At 39.2% G+C, this 20,220-nt stretch overlaps 1 protein-coding gene across 7 annotated transcripts in view; it reads right to left on the bottom strand.

The window, feature by feature from the left end:
* The window catches only part of PATJ (PATJ crumbs cell polarity complex component), a 216,834-nt gene that overhangs the window by 24,536 nt on the left and 172,078 nt on the right, over positions 1-20,220 (bottom strand). For 6 of the 7 annotated variants that reach the window (XM_045028182.1, XM_045028179.1, XM_045028180.1 and 3 more), the window contains 4 exons: positions 9,852-9,935; positions 5,985-6,178; positions 4,016-4,163; positions 2,742-2,828 (listed from right to left, as the gene is read on the bottom strand). In XM_045028182.1, the coding sequence (XP_044884117.1) occupies positions 2,742-2,828; positions 4,016-4,163; positions 5,985-6,178; positions 9,852-9,935 (513 nt within the window). Of the gene's footprint in view, positions 1-412; positions 1,082-2,741; positions 2,829-4,015; positions 4,164-5,984; positions 6,179-9,851; positions 9,936-20,220 lie in introns of those variants that run through there. The other variant, XM_045028184.1, reaches the window with a different exon arrangement.

The following is a 20,220-nucleotide window of genomic DNA, read 5'->3' as shown; positions in this document are numbered from 1 at the left end:
AGGGAATGATAGAGGCCAGGGACACCATGCGGAACTTGGAGCGGACCATAAACTGGTTGAGATCCAGTAGGTCCAAGATGGGCCTGAGCCCCCCCTTTTGCCTTTGGGATCAGGAAGTACCAAGAGTAGAAGCCTCTGCCCTGGAAGTCTACTGGTACTCTCTCCACTGCCCTCAGGTGGAGCAGATGCGCCACCTTCTGCCCTAGGAGGCGGGCATGCTCTGGGTCCCTGGGGCTCACTAGGGATGGGGGGTGGTAAGGTGGGGGCCAAGTGAACTGCAACACGTAGCTCTTGGAAATGGTGTTGAGGACCCATTGGTCAGACGTTATCCGGGACCACTCCACTCGGAAGGCAGAAAATCAGTTGCAGAACACAAACTTTATTAAATCAGGAGGTCTCCCTGGCAGGGGAGGCATGCGTGGACGGAACCAGGCTGCTCCGCTGAACACGAGTCGGAGGCCTAGGGCCCCGGGGGGGGGGGGGGAAATCGAGGACTGCCCAGCTGGGGACCAGCCTCAGCCTTCTCCTTTTCTCGGCATCGCTGTGAGACGGAAGTCTCCCCTTGCTTCTTGGAAGGGGAGTGGTGCCGGCTAGTGGAGGGGACTTCGGTACGCACCGAAGACGCAGTGCCGGGTGCCGAGTCCGCTTGGCGTGCCAGGGTAGGGGCCAGCGCCGATTCCATCAGGAGAATGCGAAGCCTGATGTCTCTCTCCTTCTTAGTCCATGACTTGAATGACCTGCAGATCTTGCAGCACTCACTGTGAGTTTCGCCCAAGCAGCGGAGACACTCAGCATGCAGATCACTTCCGGGCATAGAACGGCGACAGGAGTCGCATGACTTGAAGCCTGGGGCATGCCCCGAGCCCACTCTAACTACTTGAAAAACTGCTAAAAGTCACCACTAAGGTCAACTAGAGAAGCTGCAGCAAGATGTTCCGACTACCTTCACCGGCGGCAAGAAGGAACTGAGGGTGGGGGGATATAGAGACGCCACTCCAGGGGTCGCAGCGGTGCTCCTCCAGTACGGGTACTGCTAAGGGAAAAAACTTCCGACATCGGTGCACGTGGTGAGCACGCACACCTACTGTGGAATACACATGAGCAATCACTTGAAGAAGAAGCTATTGTTATACCATTACCTACACTATCTGAAGTGGAGTCTTAAACTAACTTTTACATGTGAAACCTTGCAGCTTAGGTGTTCCACATTTCCTTCTGAATCTGCACCTAGTCCACTGCCTTTTTTTGTTTTGTAGGTCTCTCTACCCTTTCACATCCACTCCAAGATTCCCCACAACCAACGCTTGCTTTCTTGCTGACACCCTCATCCATGCTCAGTCTCAGTATTTTTTTCTCTTTTTCAGCTACACTCTTTAACAATTATGAAGCACAGACAGGCAGTGCTGGCTTATTTTCCATGGACCAGATTTTGGGCAACTCCTGTGTGGCTCCACAAAGAGGGGAGAAGGCTGCAAAGAGCTCTCTCCTTTTTTCAGGAGATGATCAAGATCTGCTAGGAGGCAGAGCCTTTGTTCTCTCCCAGCATGTGTGGGTGCTAGTTGCCTGAGAAAGAGTGGGGTGAGGCCGGGCTTCATACCCCTATGTATTTGCCCATACAGCTGGCTGTGTACAGAGGAGGAGGCAGTATGCTGCATCTTCGACTGTGATAATATGGTCTCAATTCATTTCCTGGGTGCCCCCACGGAGAAATCTGATTTGCACAATGTAAATACTTTGGTGAGTGTGGCAGAGTTCCCAGAAGGAATTTCTATTATGCCCTTAAGTTTTTCTGGTCAAAACAGTATGATTCAGGTGAAACAGCATCCCATAATGCCTTTCCCCACTGTTGCACACAGGTTTCAGATTTGATGGCAACGCTGTTCACAGTGCAAGTGCTAAAAAAATTGCACTGGTTGAAAAATAAAGCATTTTCCTTTGTTTTGGAAAAAAAATAAGTAAAGTAGAAAATTGTTCTGTGTGTTCTTTGAGTGCAATATTTTGCACACAGCTCTGCTATTATGAGCTAGGCAAAGATACACTTTAGTGTCATTAAGTTATTTTGGGTTTACAAAAATAGTTACAGGAATGTAGCATTCCGATTTTGGAGTGAGGGCAGGGTTATTAGATGGAAAAGTGATTAAATGTTTGTGGTATACTCAAAACCAGAGAGATACTGAAAATGAAAGCACTGGCCCATTCCTCTTTTTACTTGCCCAATATTTAAGTGTAGGACACCTAATTTAAACATCTTGTAGATCAGGGGTCAGCAACCTTTCAGAAGTGGTGTGCTGAGTATTCATTTATTCACTCTGATTTAAGGCTTCGTGTGCCAGTAATACATTTTAACATTTTTAGAAGGTCTCTTTCTATAAGTCTATAATATATAACTAAACTATGGTTGTATGTAAAGTAAATAAGGTTTTTTAAATGTTTAAGAAGCTTCATTTAAAATTAAATTAAAATGCAGAGCCCCCAGACCGGCGGCCAAGACCCAGGCAGTGTGAGTGCTGCTGAAAATCAGCTCGCGTGCCGCCTTCGGCACGTGTGCCATAGGTTGCCTACCCCTGTTGTAGATTAATGAGATTTACTTAAAACTACTGAAAAAGAACAGTATTGTATAATGATAATTTTAAAATAATAATCCACGTCCTAGATTCTGTCAGCTGCTCCAGACAGACCCTCATCTACATTCCATGCAGACCACAACAACTTTATTTTCTATTGATACAATTGTCACTAACCTGACTGCTTTGGGATGTTTTCCGTGATGATAACCAAGAACCAGCTCTCAGTCTTCCAATCTCTAGGTGCACTAGCCCTTGAGCACACTTGGAACATAATAAAATATAACACACGGTATTTAAACAGGGTTACAATCTTTCTGCTTTCCTAGACTTACTCACATATATTTTCAGACCATAATGTTGAAGAAACCATTGAAGACTGAACCCTAAAACCTAATTTTTTATTCCATGTGTTTTATTTGAACAATGTAAAAGGCATCCATCCCAGATTCTAGGGGCTTCATAGAAAATCTACTGAAATCAATAGAAGTCTTTCCATTGACTTAATAACCTTTGGATCAGGCGCTAGATGCTCAGCCACCCATTACAAACCAGCAGCAAATCCCACCCCACCTGTCCAATGGAAAACAATACAGCAGCAGGAAAAATACTGTAAAACAGAATGAATCTGAATTTAACATAAGCAGATTCACTTTAATAACACGTCCTCAGACCCTTGCTTGCTGATTCTTAGATGGGCCAAATCCTTGCCCTCATGCAAAGCCTGAATAAAAGAACTTTGCACAGGGAACCTTCATGGAATCTGGAGGACAGAGTCCTCTCCTCCCAACAGAATTTCAGGTAGATGGCAGAGGTAGCAGGCTACAATAATATTCCCTGTGGCCAGAAATATCATCCACAGTCTTCTTTCCCTTCCTACCCTAACACGGGCATTCTTTCCTTGGCCCATCCACAATGTCCTTTCCCACAGCCCCATGGAGAGTGTTGTGCATGTGTAGCAAAGGAGGGGGCAGAGTCTCCTTGTCCATGTCCTCGATGTAATTTCTGGCCAGGATTTGTCCCCCAGTACTTCAGGGCAACAGCACCAACACGCGAGGAAAGCCTGGGCTTGAACAAATTTACACTGCAATTCTATGGTTGCTAGGTTAATGCAAGCAAAACCAAAAGCATCTCATTCCAATTCAGTTCCACAATTTTATGCCTCTCAGTTTTCATAACATTTTCCCATTGCTTGAAATAAATGGTTACATTCTCAAATAAATGCCTAAAGTGATATCTGTATCTTCATTTTGCCACTATGTACTACATAAATATATATGTAGAGCTAAAACTAAATGAATCTCCCAATGTAATTTCCCTATCAAATTCCTATCTGTCTTGATAATCAGTTTCAGGTTGTCCTGGCTGTGTGTAAATAGCACCCCAAGATAATTACTTTGTATACGGTCAGTAACTGCAGTTTCATATCTAAGAATGTAGTATGTACTCACCTTGAGGATAGTGGCAACAACCTCTTGTGAGGCATTCCTCATATCCTCCCCATTAACAGACAAGATCTGATCTCCTTGTATTAATCTCCCATCCAGGTCTGCAGCTCCTCCTTTAACAATGTCAGAGACAAACACTCCACTTCCATTTCTGGTAATACAAGAAGCATATGGCTAATTACACAATACACTAGCCTCTGAGTGCAATTCAGATTACATACATCTATGAGACATTAAAAGAAACTTGGGAGCTGAGAAAAGCTAATTTTAGATTACACCTGACCTTCTGAGGTGATTATAAGCTACAGATTTTAAACTCATTAAAATAAGAAACCATGCACTATTTCCCTTTCCCCTGGTGCTATAAGTTCTGGTATGTACAATCTGTTCAGATAAGAAAAGCATATGCTACTGTAATATAAAAATACTGCCCAGACACCAAGGCACAATCTGCTAAGGATAGAGTTGGACTATCTCTTGATATGCTTGGTAAGAAGTGGCTTCACTATAGATTTTCCTTTTCCTCACACAGGGCCAAATGCTCTCTCTTTTCTGCAGCCTTGGTGGGCCCCAAGGTATAGAGAAGAGCACTGCACAGAGATTTTTGTAGCGTGCACATTAATTTGTGTACCCTGAGCAGCAGAGTGCCCAGCTCTGTGGGATGTCCCATGTACCTGGACCGTGAGGCTTGCAAGAGGAGGGTAGAGGTAGGTTAAAAACACAAAGAGAACAAGACCAGTGGATCCACCAGCCACAGAACAAGGGTGAATTCCTTCCTCAGTCCCTGAAGAACCTCCTGGTACTTAGTTCAGCTACTTCAGCTTGGTGTGGAGGAAGTAAAGGGCCAAAGACAGGGGAATACTACTTCCACTTAATGTATACACTATCTTTTATCCTGAAGGAACCTATGCGCTTCACAAAACAAAGTGGTATAATAATAATAACAACTATACACAGGGATAATTTAATCTACCACAGAAATTCAGCTAGCTCTGGAGGGAAACGCAACCACCACAGGAGCACGTAGCAATACTACACAACAGTCTAGCATGAAGGCAGTTGTGGGGAGGGCTGGAGAATACCATATCGGGTTGCAGGAACCAGAATTAAATTACCCATATGAGAATCTGCTCACAACACCAGCGTTAAACATCTCTTGTGAAAACTGCCATAGAATCTTTACTGACCACAAACCATTGGGTTAATTACATGATGATTTTTTTTTTTTTTGGGCAATAAGAAACAGCAGTTGCGGTGAGTTTTACAAACAGAGACTGATCAATGACTTTGCTTGTGCCAGAAGTTTTCTCTAGCAATAAAAGATAAATTTAACATACCACAGCTTTAGTATAAACAACTTTAAAAGAAATGCTTTAAAAATACATTAGTAAAAAGCCACTTTTACTTTTTAAGCAGCTATTATTGACTGTACCCTTTCTGACTCCACACTGTGTTCTTATTAGTATTTTATAGTTAATGATTGTAGAGCTCTCTAACTAATCCTCAAAACACTTCCAGGCAGTAGGTAGTAGTACTATCCACATAAAGCTAGGAAAGCTAATCCAGGTAGCTAGGACTTGCCAGCTGTCACAGACACAATCAGAGTTGGGAATAAAACACAAGAGCGCTAAACTCTCAGTCCTGTGTTTGGTCACTAGATCAGACCCTTCACAAACTGATATTCTTGGTAATACAGTATTATGTTATGCTACAAAATGACAAATGCTAAAGGAAACAACAGATAGCCTTGGGAATAGTGTTATGATATTACATACACGCCACTGTTATTTCTAGAAGAGTCTAAATCAAAATCCCAAATCTGAAAATCCCCATGGAGAAGTTCAGATCCCAACTTTTGTGGCTGAAGCCATTCTTTCAGTATTTCACATTCCATGTAATGGCTACAATTGTTCGTATGGCAAACTAAATTCTCGCTTGGAACGCAGTTGTGGTAAAACACAGAAGTTCTTACCGTTTTCCAACAATGCTTAGACCTAGTCCTCTGCCTGTTTTCTTTTGTAGATCTACATAGAAAATCTCCAAATTCTCTTCATCTTTATAATGAGCTTCATCTCTATAAACAACCAGTTGCACCTTTTGAGGTGTCTGTCTCAAGGCTGTGATAGCTTCTTCATGACTAGCATTCCTCAAATCAACGCCATTAACCTGGAATAACCATCAAACTGTTATTTTTCCTAATTACAGTTATTAATGAGCTTTACACCCCCACAGTATCTAAGCCCCTCACAAACATTAATGTATTTATCCCTGTAACAGCACTGTGTGGCAGGGAAGTATTCTTACTCCATTTTACAGAGAAGGAAAGTGAGGCACAGAGCAAGTAATTGGCTTGCCCAAAGTCACACAGAAAGTCTGTGGCAGAGGCAGGAACTGGACCCAGATTGCCTGGGTCCCAGTCTAGTGCCTTAACCACAACACTATCCATCTATCTACTGTATATTAGCCATTCTTACATTACCCTATGGTTTACCAATTTGACATGGTTGATTATTGACCTTGTGTATTTCAGTTATGACAACCCTGTTTTTAAAGTACTGCACAGCAAACCAGGGCATTCCTTTCTTGGAAAATACAGGTGCAATAACATCATAAAGAGTAAAGTGACAGAATTACTGCAGAATATTTTCCAGTGTTATCTAAAATCTTTTCAGTAGGTTCTAACTTGAGGTTTGATCCCACAGTCCTCATGCAGGCAAAATTCCTATTGACTAAAACTGACTGCAAGATATGTGGTATTCAGTGATTTGGTATTTGCAGATATCTCTCCACTGCCTTTATCAACAGAGGTGAATAAAGAAGCTAGCTAGTGAAAAGCAAAGGAGAATCGAATCGATATTTTAGTTTGTCACCTCTTGTCTTGAGTGGAGGTGACTGGTATAGGCCACTGTGGGAAAACTCTCACTTGCAAATATCCATAGACAAAACCCACCACCTACCATAACTTCAGGCCAAAATTTTCAAACTTGAGAGTGCTGAGGCACTATAATTTAGTGGCCTGATCTTCTGAGGTGCTGAGCACCATTTTCTGATGACCAGCGCTTCTAAAAAATTATGCCATCAATTTACAGTGCCGAGCTTTACACATTCCACTGTGAGCTTTCCTATGATGCCTTGTACTGGGTCATCTCAACTTGAAGTGAGATGGACTCTTTATGATAACTCTGTCCTGGCTTCCCCTGATCAGAAAGCTGTCAACTGGTAGCTTTGTAGTGTTCACTCTTATCTACTGAACAATGGGGAGAAACAACCAAACTCAATTCATTTACATTCATAAAGCTACTGGGAGTGGAAGTATCAGAGGTGAAAGTGTTATCTTTCTCCTCTGCACATTAGACGTTTCTGTTGCTTTTTCTTTGCTGGTCTGAATGCTTAGATTCCCCCTTCCCCCAACATCACAATGCTGAAGAACAGAAAAAATAAGGAAAAAATTAAGTGCTGGCTGGAAACCAGATCTTCTCATCTGTGGTAAGAGAGCATTATTTTCTCTAATTCTCATTAGTAGATTCACAATGTAAACTTACCGAAAAGTTTGGAAGTGACAATATCTTAGCTTTAAAGAGGTTGCTCTTAGATGATTATTTTGCTTTGTTCCAATAGATGGCACACAAGACCACTACAGAAGCTCTCAGTTAAGCTTCTCGACCTAATCTGAAAGCATTCTAGGTTAGTAAATTCAGATTGAGTCTGAATGGTGCAATGGGTCTGAGCAAATTTAGAAGTATTCAAAAAGTACTGAAACTTGAAATTCTGATTCCGGATCTAGCCAAACATAGTATCTGTATCAATAACCTTTGAAGTAGGCTTTGCAGAATTCAATTTTTATTTTTGCATAATGTCAATCAATATCAATGTTTATTTTTAAAACTTTTTTTAAATTATCAATTTAAAATTTTCACAGTTGTACAAAATTATGAGTTTTAAAGCACCCCCCCCCCATTTTTATCCATTTAAATTTTCACAGATGCAGGAAAATATGGGGGTGGGGGTGAGTGAGAGAGAGAAAATAATTATTTAGATGCTGAGCTTCAAAGTGTTAAAGCTTTATACATGTTAATACACAAATTGTCAACTTCACATGTCAAATTATACAAAGAAAATATCCTTAAATAAATTCTCAAGCAGCATTTTTGTTACTTTGCCTATCTGTAAATTTCGATCACCATCAATGGAAATATTCTTTCCTTGGTTTGTGTGTGTATGGTGAAATTGACATTTACCGATAAAAATCTAATCCTTCAAGCCTACCTTAAGCCATCTTCAGATTATCTGCTCTGTGCATTCATTTATTTGTCATGTATTAATTCTAAATAGGATGCATACATTTATGAATATGCTATACATCCCTATATTTTTCTTTACACATATATGTCTACACATGTTGTACATTTGCCTCATTAAGGAGTTTTAAAGGTTACAATTCATACAAACATTATGGCATACACACATTTGCACCTTCCTGCATGGTCAGTGAAGAATTTATTAACCTTCTCCATTTTTATCACGTTGTTAAGACACAGTTGTTTATAAAATGAAAATAAATATAGCCTTAACGTTAAAAAAATATTTATTGTGCAAGAGTTGTTTTTACAACTCCCCAAGTGCCCCTCACTATTTTTCTAACCCCATGCACTACAGCAAAATGGGTGTGCTGGGAATTTGTCTTGGTCTGATAGTGAGACACTAAAAACAGCTGTACTAGAACCACCAGAACCTGACTCAAGTCTAATTTGCAGTCAACAACATCCCTCTTTTAACCCTCTCCTCTCTAGATTTCCATATATTTGAATTTCCAATTGTCTCTAACAATTATGGTGTCAGTCTTTTTGTTACATTAAGGTACAAATAAAATTGTTCTGGTGACCATGTGCATATAGAACAACTAGTCCATCAAATTACTCTAATTATATAAGCAAAATACAAGCCTAAAGGTTTTACACCACAGACTAAGCTCCATAGATCAGCCTGCATGAATAGTTTGGAATGACTCTGCAGTCACCCACTTATTTGCACAGTATCCTGCAAAGCTCAGCTTTTATGCCCATGTAGAGTTACAGACGAGCAGTTAGACAATACATTAAAAAATAAACCATCAACACTCCATTTTTCTCAGTATAATGCTTTAAAAGGCTCTGGGGTCCAGATAAAACATCAAGCTTATAAAAAGGGTAGTAAAAACGGTACACCTTTATAATTATAATTATAATACCCACATCCGAAGAAGTGGGTATTCACCCACGAAAGCTCATGCTGCAAAACGTCTGTTAGTCTATAAGGTGCCACAGGATTCTTTGCTGCTTCTACAGAACCAGACTAACACGGCTACCCCTCTGATGCTTTATAATTATGTTGATTATTGATGAAACATACACATTTACGATTATTAATCTGTCGAAGATGTTGTACTAATGCTGACCAGAATTGCAACGATATGCTCTACATATATATTGCAGAACATAAAAGCATAACAAAAGGTACTAAAGGTTACACTATAATAAAGGCTTCTAAATAAAAGATTAAACAGATGGATGATTCTTAACTATTGTACATTTGTACATGACATTGATGTAATTCAAAAACTATCTTGTCTGATAAAATGTAATATATTCTCAAACTGTAATTGGTAGTTTATAGCAGTTTGTGAAATATTATTTCCTGGGATTTTCTTATGGGTTTAAAAAAAAAAAGCTTCATGAACATAGCGTAACTGGTGTCTTCATTACAAGTATCAGAATCTACTAAATGGTTAGAGTGGTCCTCTGAAGAAAGCAATTTTGGATTAAATACAAAACTATTTAAATAGGCTTCATAATTAATTTACCTCAAGAATCTGATCACCAGCCCAGAGTCGACCATCTCTAGCTGCTGCCCCTTCTTCATAAACTTCATGGATAACTATAGCATCCTGTAGAAACAAAATTTTCTGCATTAATTCTCATCCATTGCAAAAGTTTCTTAAAATTGATAGTTACTCATCCACATCACGCAGCAGATAATTGAGTGCCACTATATTCAAAAGACACAGCATTCCATGATTTAGTTGGTATGAAGACAAGTAAGGCTGTGCAACAGATTATAAGAAAATTATTACACCCATTCATCTGATATCAGCTACATTTTGGTTAAAAATATTTTGCTCACCACTTCAGAGTAGTACTTCTTACTAGGTTTCTATCATTTTTATATATTGGCATCAGCAATATATGAACTCTACCTGAACTGGTGCATTAATATCATTTACTTTTTATGACATAATTTAAAACCAGACTCTTCAGAGTTATGAATATTTTTAAGGGTTTGGCATAGATGCTCAACATTAGGCAGGAACTTGATGCCTTGTGGTGAATAGGGTGGTTAGATCTGCAAGAAATGAACTCCAGAAGAAATGAACAATGGTAAATACTAGTTTATTACTGAGGTTGGAAACTGTTGGCAGTGGCAGATGTAGTTCAGGGAAAGTTCCAGTGATACACTCTTATTGCGAGCAGTAGATGTTCCCAAAGAAAAATCATTACAAAGAGCATTTTCTTATGTTGCTAGTGCTTTCTTTTTGCATTGTTTCCCGTCATCCCCAACAGATAGGCGAATACCCAACGGCAGTATTTCTTAGGCCACAGTTCTAACAACTGGCCTCATCATCAAAAAAGATGTGGCATTTTATAGTGTATATATTTTCTTCTTTCCTTGTCCTCTCCAAACACTGAAACACAAAGAATCATTGGCTACAACAATGCAGCTGATAATCATGTGTAGTGATCTCAGGTCTGAGGGTATCAGATACCCATCTCTTGAGTAGATGAGGCCTACAAAAATGTTATCGTTTCAGAGTCCCTTTATCAGCCCAATATATTATGAACAAACAGTCTTTCTCCAGGCTTTGTGGCACAAGGCTGTAAGGTAGCAAAGTGCAGACCCTGCTTTGCCGTCCCTTCCTGATGGCATATAAGCAGGAAACAGCTGCTGTTGGTCACATATAAAGTGTGTTCATGTTTTAAAAAACATTTGTAGATGCTGCATATATACATCACTCATCGCAAGGTTATATGACAAGAGAAAAGTATCTTTGTGTGATACTTTATTGGCGCACGAGGTGTAACCTGAACAAAGGGGGGGGGGGAAATCAAATGCCCTAAGGCTAATCCTGTGATAAAGAAAACGTCCAGAAGCTTCCTCCATTTTAGTCCCACTACTGCTTGTTTTAATGATGTAGACTTGTACTTACAACTACTCTGCTCTTATTGAAGCACAGCATCATTATCGAACTCTGTTCTCTGATAAATGTACACGATTTATCCAGAGCAAAACTGGGGGGAAGGGGGCACAGTTATCACAAATGGATTACAGCTGTTATAAATATCCCCAATGAAAAAAAAAAAGAAAGAAAGAAAGATTTCATTCCACATAAAGTAATGCAAAATACTACGAGCTATGTAATCGACAGAGATAATTAAGAAATCAAAAGAACAGATCAATTTAAGGAACAATACCAATGGTAACTGCAGGGTTTTGTAGAAATAATTTAAGCGGCTACCACCAAAAGAACTAAGTGACAAAAAATTCATTCACGTTTGGGCAATCAACACCCCATGTGTCAAAACCCCATGCTACTCCAATGTCTTAATCTTTTTTTTCCCCTCCAGGTTTTACATCTTCTTTTAAAAAAATGGAATATCATGTTAAAGTGCTGGTGCTGGGGCTTTTCATCTTGCTGAAGCTCCTGGGATGATGCTGACAAACATATTCTAATCTGAAGTCGGTCATGGGTATCTGACTGACATTAGATGCAAACTGGTGCACTGGGGCAGCAGAACCAAGAAAAGGTATGCAAGATTTGAGAAGAGCACAGCCCTTCACATTTCTATCAGTTCTACTTGAAATAGCAGACTCAGCACATTGACACACATAAGGAAAAGTCAGCAGAGTCTTGTGAGTCTGCAGTACACAGCAACAGGTTCATTTTTAGAGCTGGCTGGGAATTTTTCGAGGAACTTAAAAAAAAAAAAATCAGACAATAAACCAAAACTATTTGCAGGGAAGGTTAGTTGAGGCGTTCAGATTAATCATTTTTAAAAGGTCAAAAATCAAATGATTGACCTGATCTGAAGATGTTGTTGCTGCTGCTATTTTGAGATGTTTATTTCATGAACATTTTCAAGATTTTGATTTTTTTTTTTGTCCTGAGTTAGGACAGAGAATTTTTTCAAAATACCAAAATTCTCATGGGATGGGGAAACTGTTTCCCACCCAACTCTACTCAGACTCAGAGGAGCAATAGTAGGAAGGTGTACAGCAGATACACAGCACAAGATATGCAGTATGGGCAGGGAGTTGAAACTCAGAGTTCTGAATACAACTTTTCCAGTTATCAGGCAATAGCACAGTACGAGCACTCACAGTCCTAATGAGGATTAGGCCTCAGTGCCCCAGGGCGTTGTACAAATACATGGATAAACACACTTTGTATCTGGAGAGCTGATTTAAGGATTGGAGATGAACGTGTATAAAACACTTCCATTATCACAATTTTAAATAAATACTTCATTAGAAACTTTGAATACTCAGTTTCTTTACAGGTTATTCCACAGTGCCTCTAGCGTGAAGTACTTTCTAATTTGGATAATACTTGTTACAGATGGAAGGTAGTGTTACCTGTAGCTTAGTTTGCCTAACAATTTCCATTGTAAGACCCTGTATTCAATTCCTTTTATGTAGTTTTTGTGTGTGTGATCAATCTAATGGCAGCATTCACAGCTGCTCCTAAAACCAGCTAGCCCAGTCAGTTACCAACCTTCCCCAATATTATTGCATCTTTTAGTACATACAAATCTCCAGGTACCGAAAAACACTACTGATGTCACCCTCTTTCTTGAAAGCTTAGATTCAGGAAATGTCAAAAACTATTAGCGTGAATCACTTACATTCATTATTTGAGAAAGCAGTTGGCTTCCCATTAAACTGGTGTCTTTGCACATGTTAGAAATTTAAGTGGGCTATATAGTGTCAATTTATACTGTAATAAAAAGAACACTGTTGTCATTGCTACACTTATTCTGATAAAGAACATTTCTAGATTTAAAAAATGCATTTGACCTGCCAAAGTCTTATTTTTCTTACATAGTCTTAGCCAGATGATTTTAATCAGACTTGTCAAGTAGATGCAAACAACTTGAACCAATGGATCCTGATTGCACAGTCAAGATTTTAAAACAGCACTAAGAAAGAAAGACAGATCTTAACTTACAGTTCTAAACAAACAGTAATCCTTCCTTCTGTTTTTCTGGGCTTGGTCCAAAGTATATTGAACTCTATGGTAGTCTTCCATTGTCTTCAATGGACTTTGGATCAGGCCTTATATGCATACAGTATTATATTATACTGTTTTGAACATACATGTAAAATTATCAAAAAACATTTAAGTTACAGTTAGGGATTCTTAGTGGCACTATTATAGTTAATATTTAAAAAGCCGCTGACATATTATATGCATGCTATATAGGTATCTTGTCTTGGTTTTGTGCGCTATCCTACATCCAACAACTGAATGGCAATCTGTAATGATTCCATCAATGTATAAAAATATCATGGTTATCAACTATACTACACATCTTGGGGTCCCAAGGACAGAATCCATGATCTATGGATACCAAAACAAAAACCACATCTACCGAAGGAGAACGTCTACCAAAGGAGAATGTCAACTTGCTTTTAGCAGAGCTTTAAACTTCTGAAGGCCGGCCATCCGAAGGGAGTATACTGCAGCAATGCATTTATTTTCTGATTGTTTTCTCTTATATTTATAAAGGAACATATGTGACTATACACATATTTTTGGTCTGCACTATTTTCTTCAAAACAATCTGCATTTTACTAGAATCACACTGTAAGGGAAACATGTCACCCTATGTGTGAACAAAAATACTGAAGAAGATCTCTGTGTAGCTCAAAAGTTTGTCTCTTTCACCAATAGAAGTTGGTCCAATAAAAGGTATTACCCTCATCCCTCATATCAATATGGAACCAACATGGCTACAGCAACACTGCAAACAACAAAAATACTATATATTTAGAGCCTGATTTTCAGAGCTAGTAAGCATCTGCAGCTCCTATTGGCATTATGGGTGCTCAGCACTTCCCCCCTTTAAAAAAATTGAAAAGTTTAAAAAAAAAAGAAGCTCAAAATATATCAGGTAAAAGGTTCTTTAAAGTAAGATCTTTATTTGCTACAAAATACACGCTGCTTTATTTATTTATTTGGCAAAAAAGTGCCAGAAACTAGACATTTTAATCATTGTGTATTTTGACAATGCATGCTCCATTAATCTTAGAACACTATACAAATCAGGAAGTGAAATACTATTTAATAGCTCTCATGTGCGTTAGAAAGGTCCAGTGTACATGCCAGGATATGCAAACAGCAGTGCTCCATGTTCAACAGGAAATTTTCAGACTTTTGCCATTTTAAACATTCATATTTATGGAACCAGGAGTAAAAGGTGATGGGAATATCTTGAAGCCAAAGGGAAACTACAGCAAGAGAACGGTTACTTACCTTACAGTAACTGTGGTTCTTCAAGATGTGTTGTTCATAGATTCGACCCTTAGTCTGTATGTGCACAAGATCAGATTCTCTTTGGCCAATGGTGCCTATTGGGACTGCACCAGTGTCCTTGGTGCCCTCAGGCCCACTCTACCTGAGGGCATAAAGGGTCAACAGGCCCAACCACCCCTCAGTTTTTTCTTCAGTGCAGAATCTCGTAGGAATAGACTCCATAGTGGTGGGGGGAAGTGCTATGGAGTCTGTCCTCAAAGAACCACAGTTATTGTAGGTAAGTTACCTTTCCATCTTCTTTCAGTGATTGGCTGCACAGATTCCACTCTCGATGACTAACAAGAGGCTGTCTATTTGCTTGAACGTGGGTAAGAGGAAGTCCTACTGGAACAGTGACTGCAGGACAGCCCTCCCAAAATTGGCATCTGATCTGGAAACCTATATGAGGGAACAGTGAGTGGTAAATGCATGGCTCAATCTCCACATAGCTGCTCTACGTATCTCAGGTAGGGGAATACTCCCCAAACAGGAGGCTGCCTGAGCTCTAATGCACTGAGCTCTAACATGGCTTGGGGGAATCTTTTCTGGATAACTCACAGCATTTTCGTACATAGTCGAAGACCCATTTGCATAACCTCTATGTGGATATAGGTTGCCTCTAGACTCTGGCAGCAAAGGTCATAAATAGCCTGCATTTATGTTCTGTCTGGATAGAATGACCATGCTCTCATTACGTCAAGTGTGTGAAGCTTTTCTTCACCCAAGGAAGAGTGAGATTTAGAAAAGAAAACCATAAGGTGAATATACTGGTTCATATGGTCAGTGAAGAGAGAACAATTGGTCAGATATCCCCTCATATCTGGGCCTGGTGGTCTAAAAACCACAAATAGCACAGGCATCAGGGAATGAACATAGTTACCCACAGCTTGTTCTACCTGATCTTTCAGAGAAGCTATGTGACTGTGGAGAGATGAATGAAATCAGCTTCCTAAACAGAAAAAGCACTGATCTGGTGAGCCCACAGGCTCGAGAATCACAGACAATCGTGGGGCAATTTCACCAGCTGTTCTGACATAAGCCATCTACAGTTAGGCATATCCCATCAGTGGTAGACCTGAAACTCTATGTTTGTGAGTGGAGACTCCAACACTCATTTGTTGAGAGCTAATGACAACTGAGTTAATCCCTTTGCAATATTTCTTTCCTCCTGCTCAGAAGGATAAGAAGTGGCATTTCAACCAGGAGCCTCTTCCCAATGCAAGTTGGCAACAAGACCAATCAAGACCTTTGCAAACATTTGGGGCAACAGGGAATAAAAAAAACCAAAAACAAATGCAAGGATCATGAAACTAAAATGCACCCTACTAATAAAATGACTGTCATCCTCTTTCAAAAGAAGTCACCTGGCAAGTAGGGAGATAAGAAGGGATTATGGGGGAGGGTCTCCACAGAGAACTACAGTTTATGGAACTACTAGCTGAAGAAGCACAGCTCCAGGATTGTGCAGAAGCCTCAATTTGTGTCAGGTCCAGGAAACACTGGAAGTAAAATACCAGGCTCAATTGGCTCAGAGGACCTCCACTACGAGATACTGGGGTTCTGGAGGAGGTGTGAAAGGAAGGGACATCTCGTTCCAGTCAGCCTGCTTGCTCAAGCTGAAGGATGGAGCTTTGGGGGAGTAGTGGGGAGATGCAAGGGAATGAGCCCTGCTTGCAAGAACTGAAGCAGAAAAGAGAGACCAAGCTGGCCAAGAACAAAAGAGGAAGTGAAGAATACTGAGTAAGAGAAAGAAGTGGAGAGAAGAAATCCTCCACTTCCAGAACCTTGGCCTAGACAAGGGAGGAGGCCTGAACTTCTGACAAAGAGGCTTCTTTTGCATGACACCGAATGGTCCATGGTTACCTTGTCCAGATAGTCCCCAAAAAGCTTAATCCCCATAAAAGGGATATCAGTTAATTTTGATTTGCCCCGTCTCCAATGTGTTGTTCTAGTGTCTGAGCCAGATATCTAGATGGACCACCAGCACAACCGCCGTAAGATCTAGCCACCACTTTGGCACTGTCAAGGGCATCATCACAGAGATTAAAAAAAAATATTTGGCTTCTTTATGTCTGACTCCTTTTTACATTGCCTCTTCTTATCTTGTAGTTCTTTCTCTACTAGGGAAGAGAGAGAAAAGGGGACAGAGCTGGAGGGCTGAGACAGGTGTTCCATGACTCCACTATCAGAAGACAAAAAACTGGAAGGAAGTAGGTCGACTCCTGCTGATAAATCTTACCATAAGTGACAAATCTTAACTCTTTGCTTCCCAAGAAGTGCAGTTATTTGCATTTCCCATATACAAACAATGCGAGAACAGAGGTGTACAACAAATGCAACTGTATGGGATGAGAACAGGAAAATAAATGTCTAAAAATATATGTATCAGAGGGGTAGCCATGTTAGTCTGGATCTGTAAAAGCAGCAGAGTCTTGTGGCACCTTATAGACTAACAGACGTTTGGGAGCATGAGCTTTCGTGGGTGAATACCCACTTCGTCGGATGCATGTCATGGATGCATCCATGTCGGATGCATGTATTCACCCACGAAAGCTCATGCTCCCAAATGTCTGTTAGTCTATAAGATGCCACAAGACTCTTTGCTGCTTTTAAAAATATATGATTAATGTTTGACACATTACTTACTGTGTCTCAGATTTAAAGAACAATAATATAGAATTTCTTAACTCAAAGGTTTTTAAAATAAACCAACTCCCAGTGGCTCTCTTAAAGGCAGTATTTTATGTCTTACAACTTCTTGTTACTTAGTCACAAGTAGACTTTATTGATATAAAATATGTAATATGTGAAGTATTCTACATGAACTGGAGCATTTCCCAAAGGGGAACTATGGATGGTAAACTATACACATGATAATGTGAGCAATCTTTTGTTTAATATTCACAGTCTTATGAGGAAATAGTTGTATTCTGATTTGATTAACCTATCGTACTGTTTGCCTAACCCAGAATAACACACTTCAAACAAATTCACCATGCAGTAAAGGATATTGCAGCCAATAAACATAGCTATTAAAGTTGATAAAGAGGGCAGGACCTTCCAATGATTAGTAGTACTACAGGATTATGGACACATCCACTCACCCAGGGCAAGTAAAATATCATTAATTGTTTCATTATCATCAATCATCACAGTAAAGGGAGAGAAAACAGATTTTGTGCCTGACCTTATAAATCTGTCATTACACTTTTAAAGGCTGGTTCATGGATAACAGTAGAAGTCAGCTGGTTGCATGAAGGGTGTCATTGAAGAATTTGGCCCCATAAGGATTTTTCCAGAATTTAAAATAAACCCAGCTGCTGGTTACTTGTAGGCAGAGGAAGTTACACCAAATAAACTGTGCTATATAGGAGTATTTGTTTCTAAATTCACAGATTTAAATGTAATCCAGAAAACAAAAGTTCAGCAAGAGCAACCAAAGGCTGATTAATAGCCAAATGCCTACCTCAAGTAAGTACTATATTTAACGTACCATGCTGTATGTAGAATCCTTTCCAGAACCCAGATGCTTTGCAATGACTAACATTCACAAAGGATTAACAGATACCCAAAATGCAAAGCCAAAACACTACTGTAATAAAACAGGCAATATAATGTAAAAATGTATTACTGTGTTAACAAAAATATTTTTTGTTTCACAATACTGAAAAAACACTTTTCTACAGAAGGTCAAGAAAAAAAATCTGTTTCCCATTTAAGTACAAACCCCTGCATAAAATGTTCACTTGCCAAGTTCCATTTAAAAAAAATGGTTAAGCCACAACTTCAATATGAATATAATTTTTCATGCTAAAATATAGATTTATTTTAAGGAAATGGATAATATTTGTATTACATTTTATGGGCCTCTATAGTTACATCTGGTCCATATTTATTCAAATTTTATTCAGCTTGCATAATATTTTTGCTTATGGTTATATTAATTAAGATCAGAAAAGCTTAAACCTGAAAATTCAATGGCACTATTCATTAACATTCCTTCAGTCTGAAGTCATAGACATTTGCAAACTCTCCTTTGATTTTGAAATAATAAAACTAACGTAATAAGATGTTTAGTGTAAAAATATATGACTTAAGTAAGAATGATAGAAAGATCTATGAATCACATGCCAAAGCAAACCAAAGGTTTTGAAAATGTATACATGCTCACTTTAGAGGGAATAATAAAAGTGCAGGACCATGTACAAAATTTTAACTCTCTCACTCTCTTTTTTTTAATTAAATTAAAATTGTCAAGGAAAATACTCAGGACCCAATGTATACCATAGGGTAGATCAAATGCATGAAAGTGTATGAGACACGAAGCCAAATGCCAAGTTGCTTCAGCTACCTGTGAGGCACAGCTATGCCTGAAATCACTTTTTGAGATGTCCTATTGCTTTTGAATAGCTTTAGCTTAAATGTTGTCATTGATTTGAAAGTGAAGGTTATCAAGTATATGATCTGCAACACTTGTTTATTTTGACTCCTATTTGTGTTGTCTTGTATGCAATGTTTTCTTGTTGTGGGCCAATGTTCATTAGGAACGAGGACGAACCCACCAATCTCATGTTTGTGTTATCCATTCAAGAAACCAACCCGGTTCTCCACTATTTCAAGTCAAAGACATTAATGCAGCTGACATCAAATTGCCTCCTATTTTATAAATTTGATGATGAGACTAACAACTCACAATTAATTCACTTATATGGGATACCTGTCCAATTTGCAATCTACACTGGCCCATCTGAACCATTTTACACAACTACACAATTAGGTTAGCCCACACACTGCACCAAAACTATCCAGAATGCTGAAGAATTTTCTCATTGCTTGAAACATCAAAGGCCCTATCAATTTACAGTTTTCTATCTCCATTAGCACCTTCCTACAGAACCATATTTTAAAGTTAAAGTTTAGAGAAATTACATTAAGTTTAAACAAGGTTCTGTAGGAGGGTGCTAACAATGTTAAATGAGACTAGTATCTCATTTATACATAGCTTTCAAAGTTTCTGCCTACTGGCACAAAGATTAAAGCATCTACAGTACAGGTCTATTTAATGATTACTGACCACCTTGACTACCTGTTGATTAGTAGTGTACTTCATATACTGAAGACTAAAAAGAATGAGATGTCTTCCTTCCTTGTGTGCACCCCATTCAGCAAAGAGATGGAAACAAAGGCCCCGATAATTCTCGCATTTAAGTTAACAGCAAACATTTCCATTAACTTTAATGGTGCCCCCCAGAAGCACACGGTATTTAAGAGGTCTATGTAAATCTCAGACGTATGATCACAGATACTTAATTCACACAGACTTTAAAAAAAACCAGACGGCCTCATTGATTCATTAAGAATTCACAAAGGCCAAGAGGATGATGCCTTTATGACTACTTTTTGTTCCCAATTGCATTAGTTAATCTAAGGACTCGGAACAGGTCAACTCATGAGACTAATCAACATTTCTAGAAGTACTCTTTTCTACATATGATACAGTATCAGAGTAGTATGCTTGTGTATGTATATATTTGATATCCAGATATAGCTACATCAGACAGAGCCAAGAGGCAAGTATTTTATTGCCTATAAATCTCTAGTG

Source organism: Mauremys mutica, chromosome 8 (genome assembly GCF_020497125.1).
Source record: "Mauremys mutica isolate MM-2020 ecotype Southern chromosome 8, ASM2049712v1, whole genome shotgun sequence".
Classification (NCBI taxonomy): domain Eukaryota; kingdom Metazoa; phylum Chordata; order Testudines; family Geoemydidae; genus Mauremys; species Mauremys mutica.
This window is presented reverse-complemented; position numbering and strand designations above follow the sequence as displayed.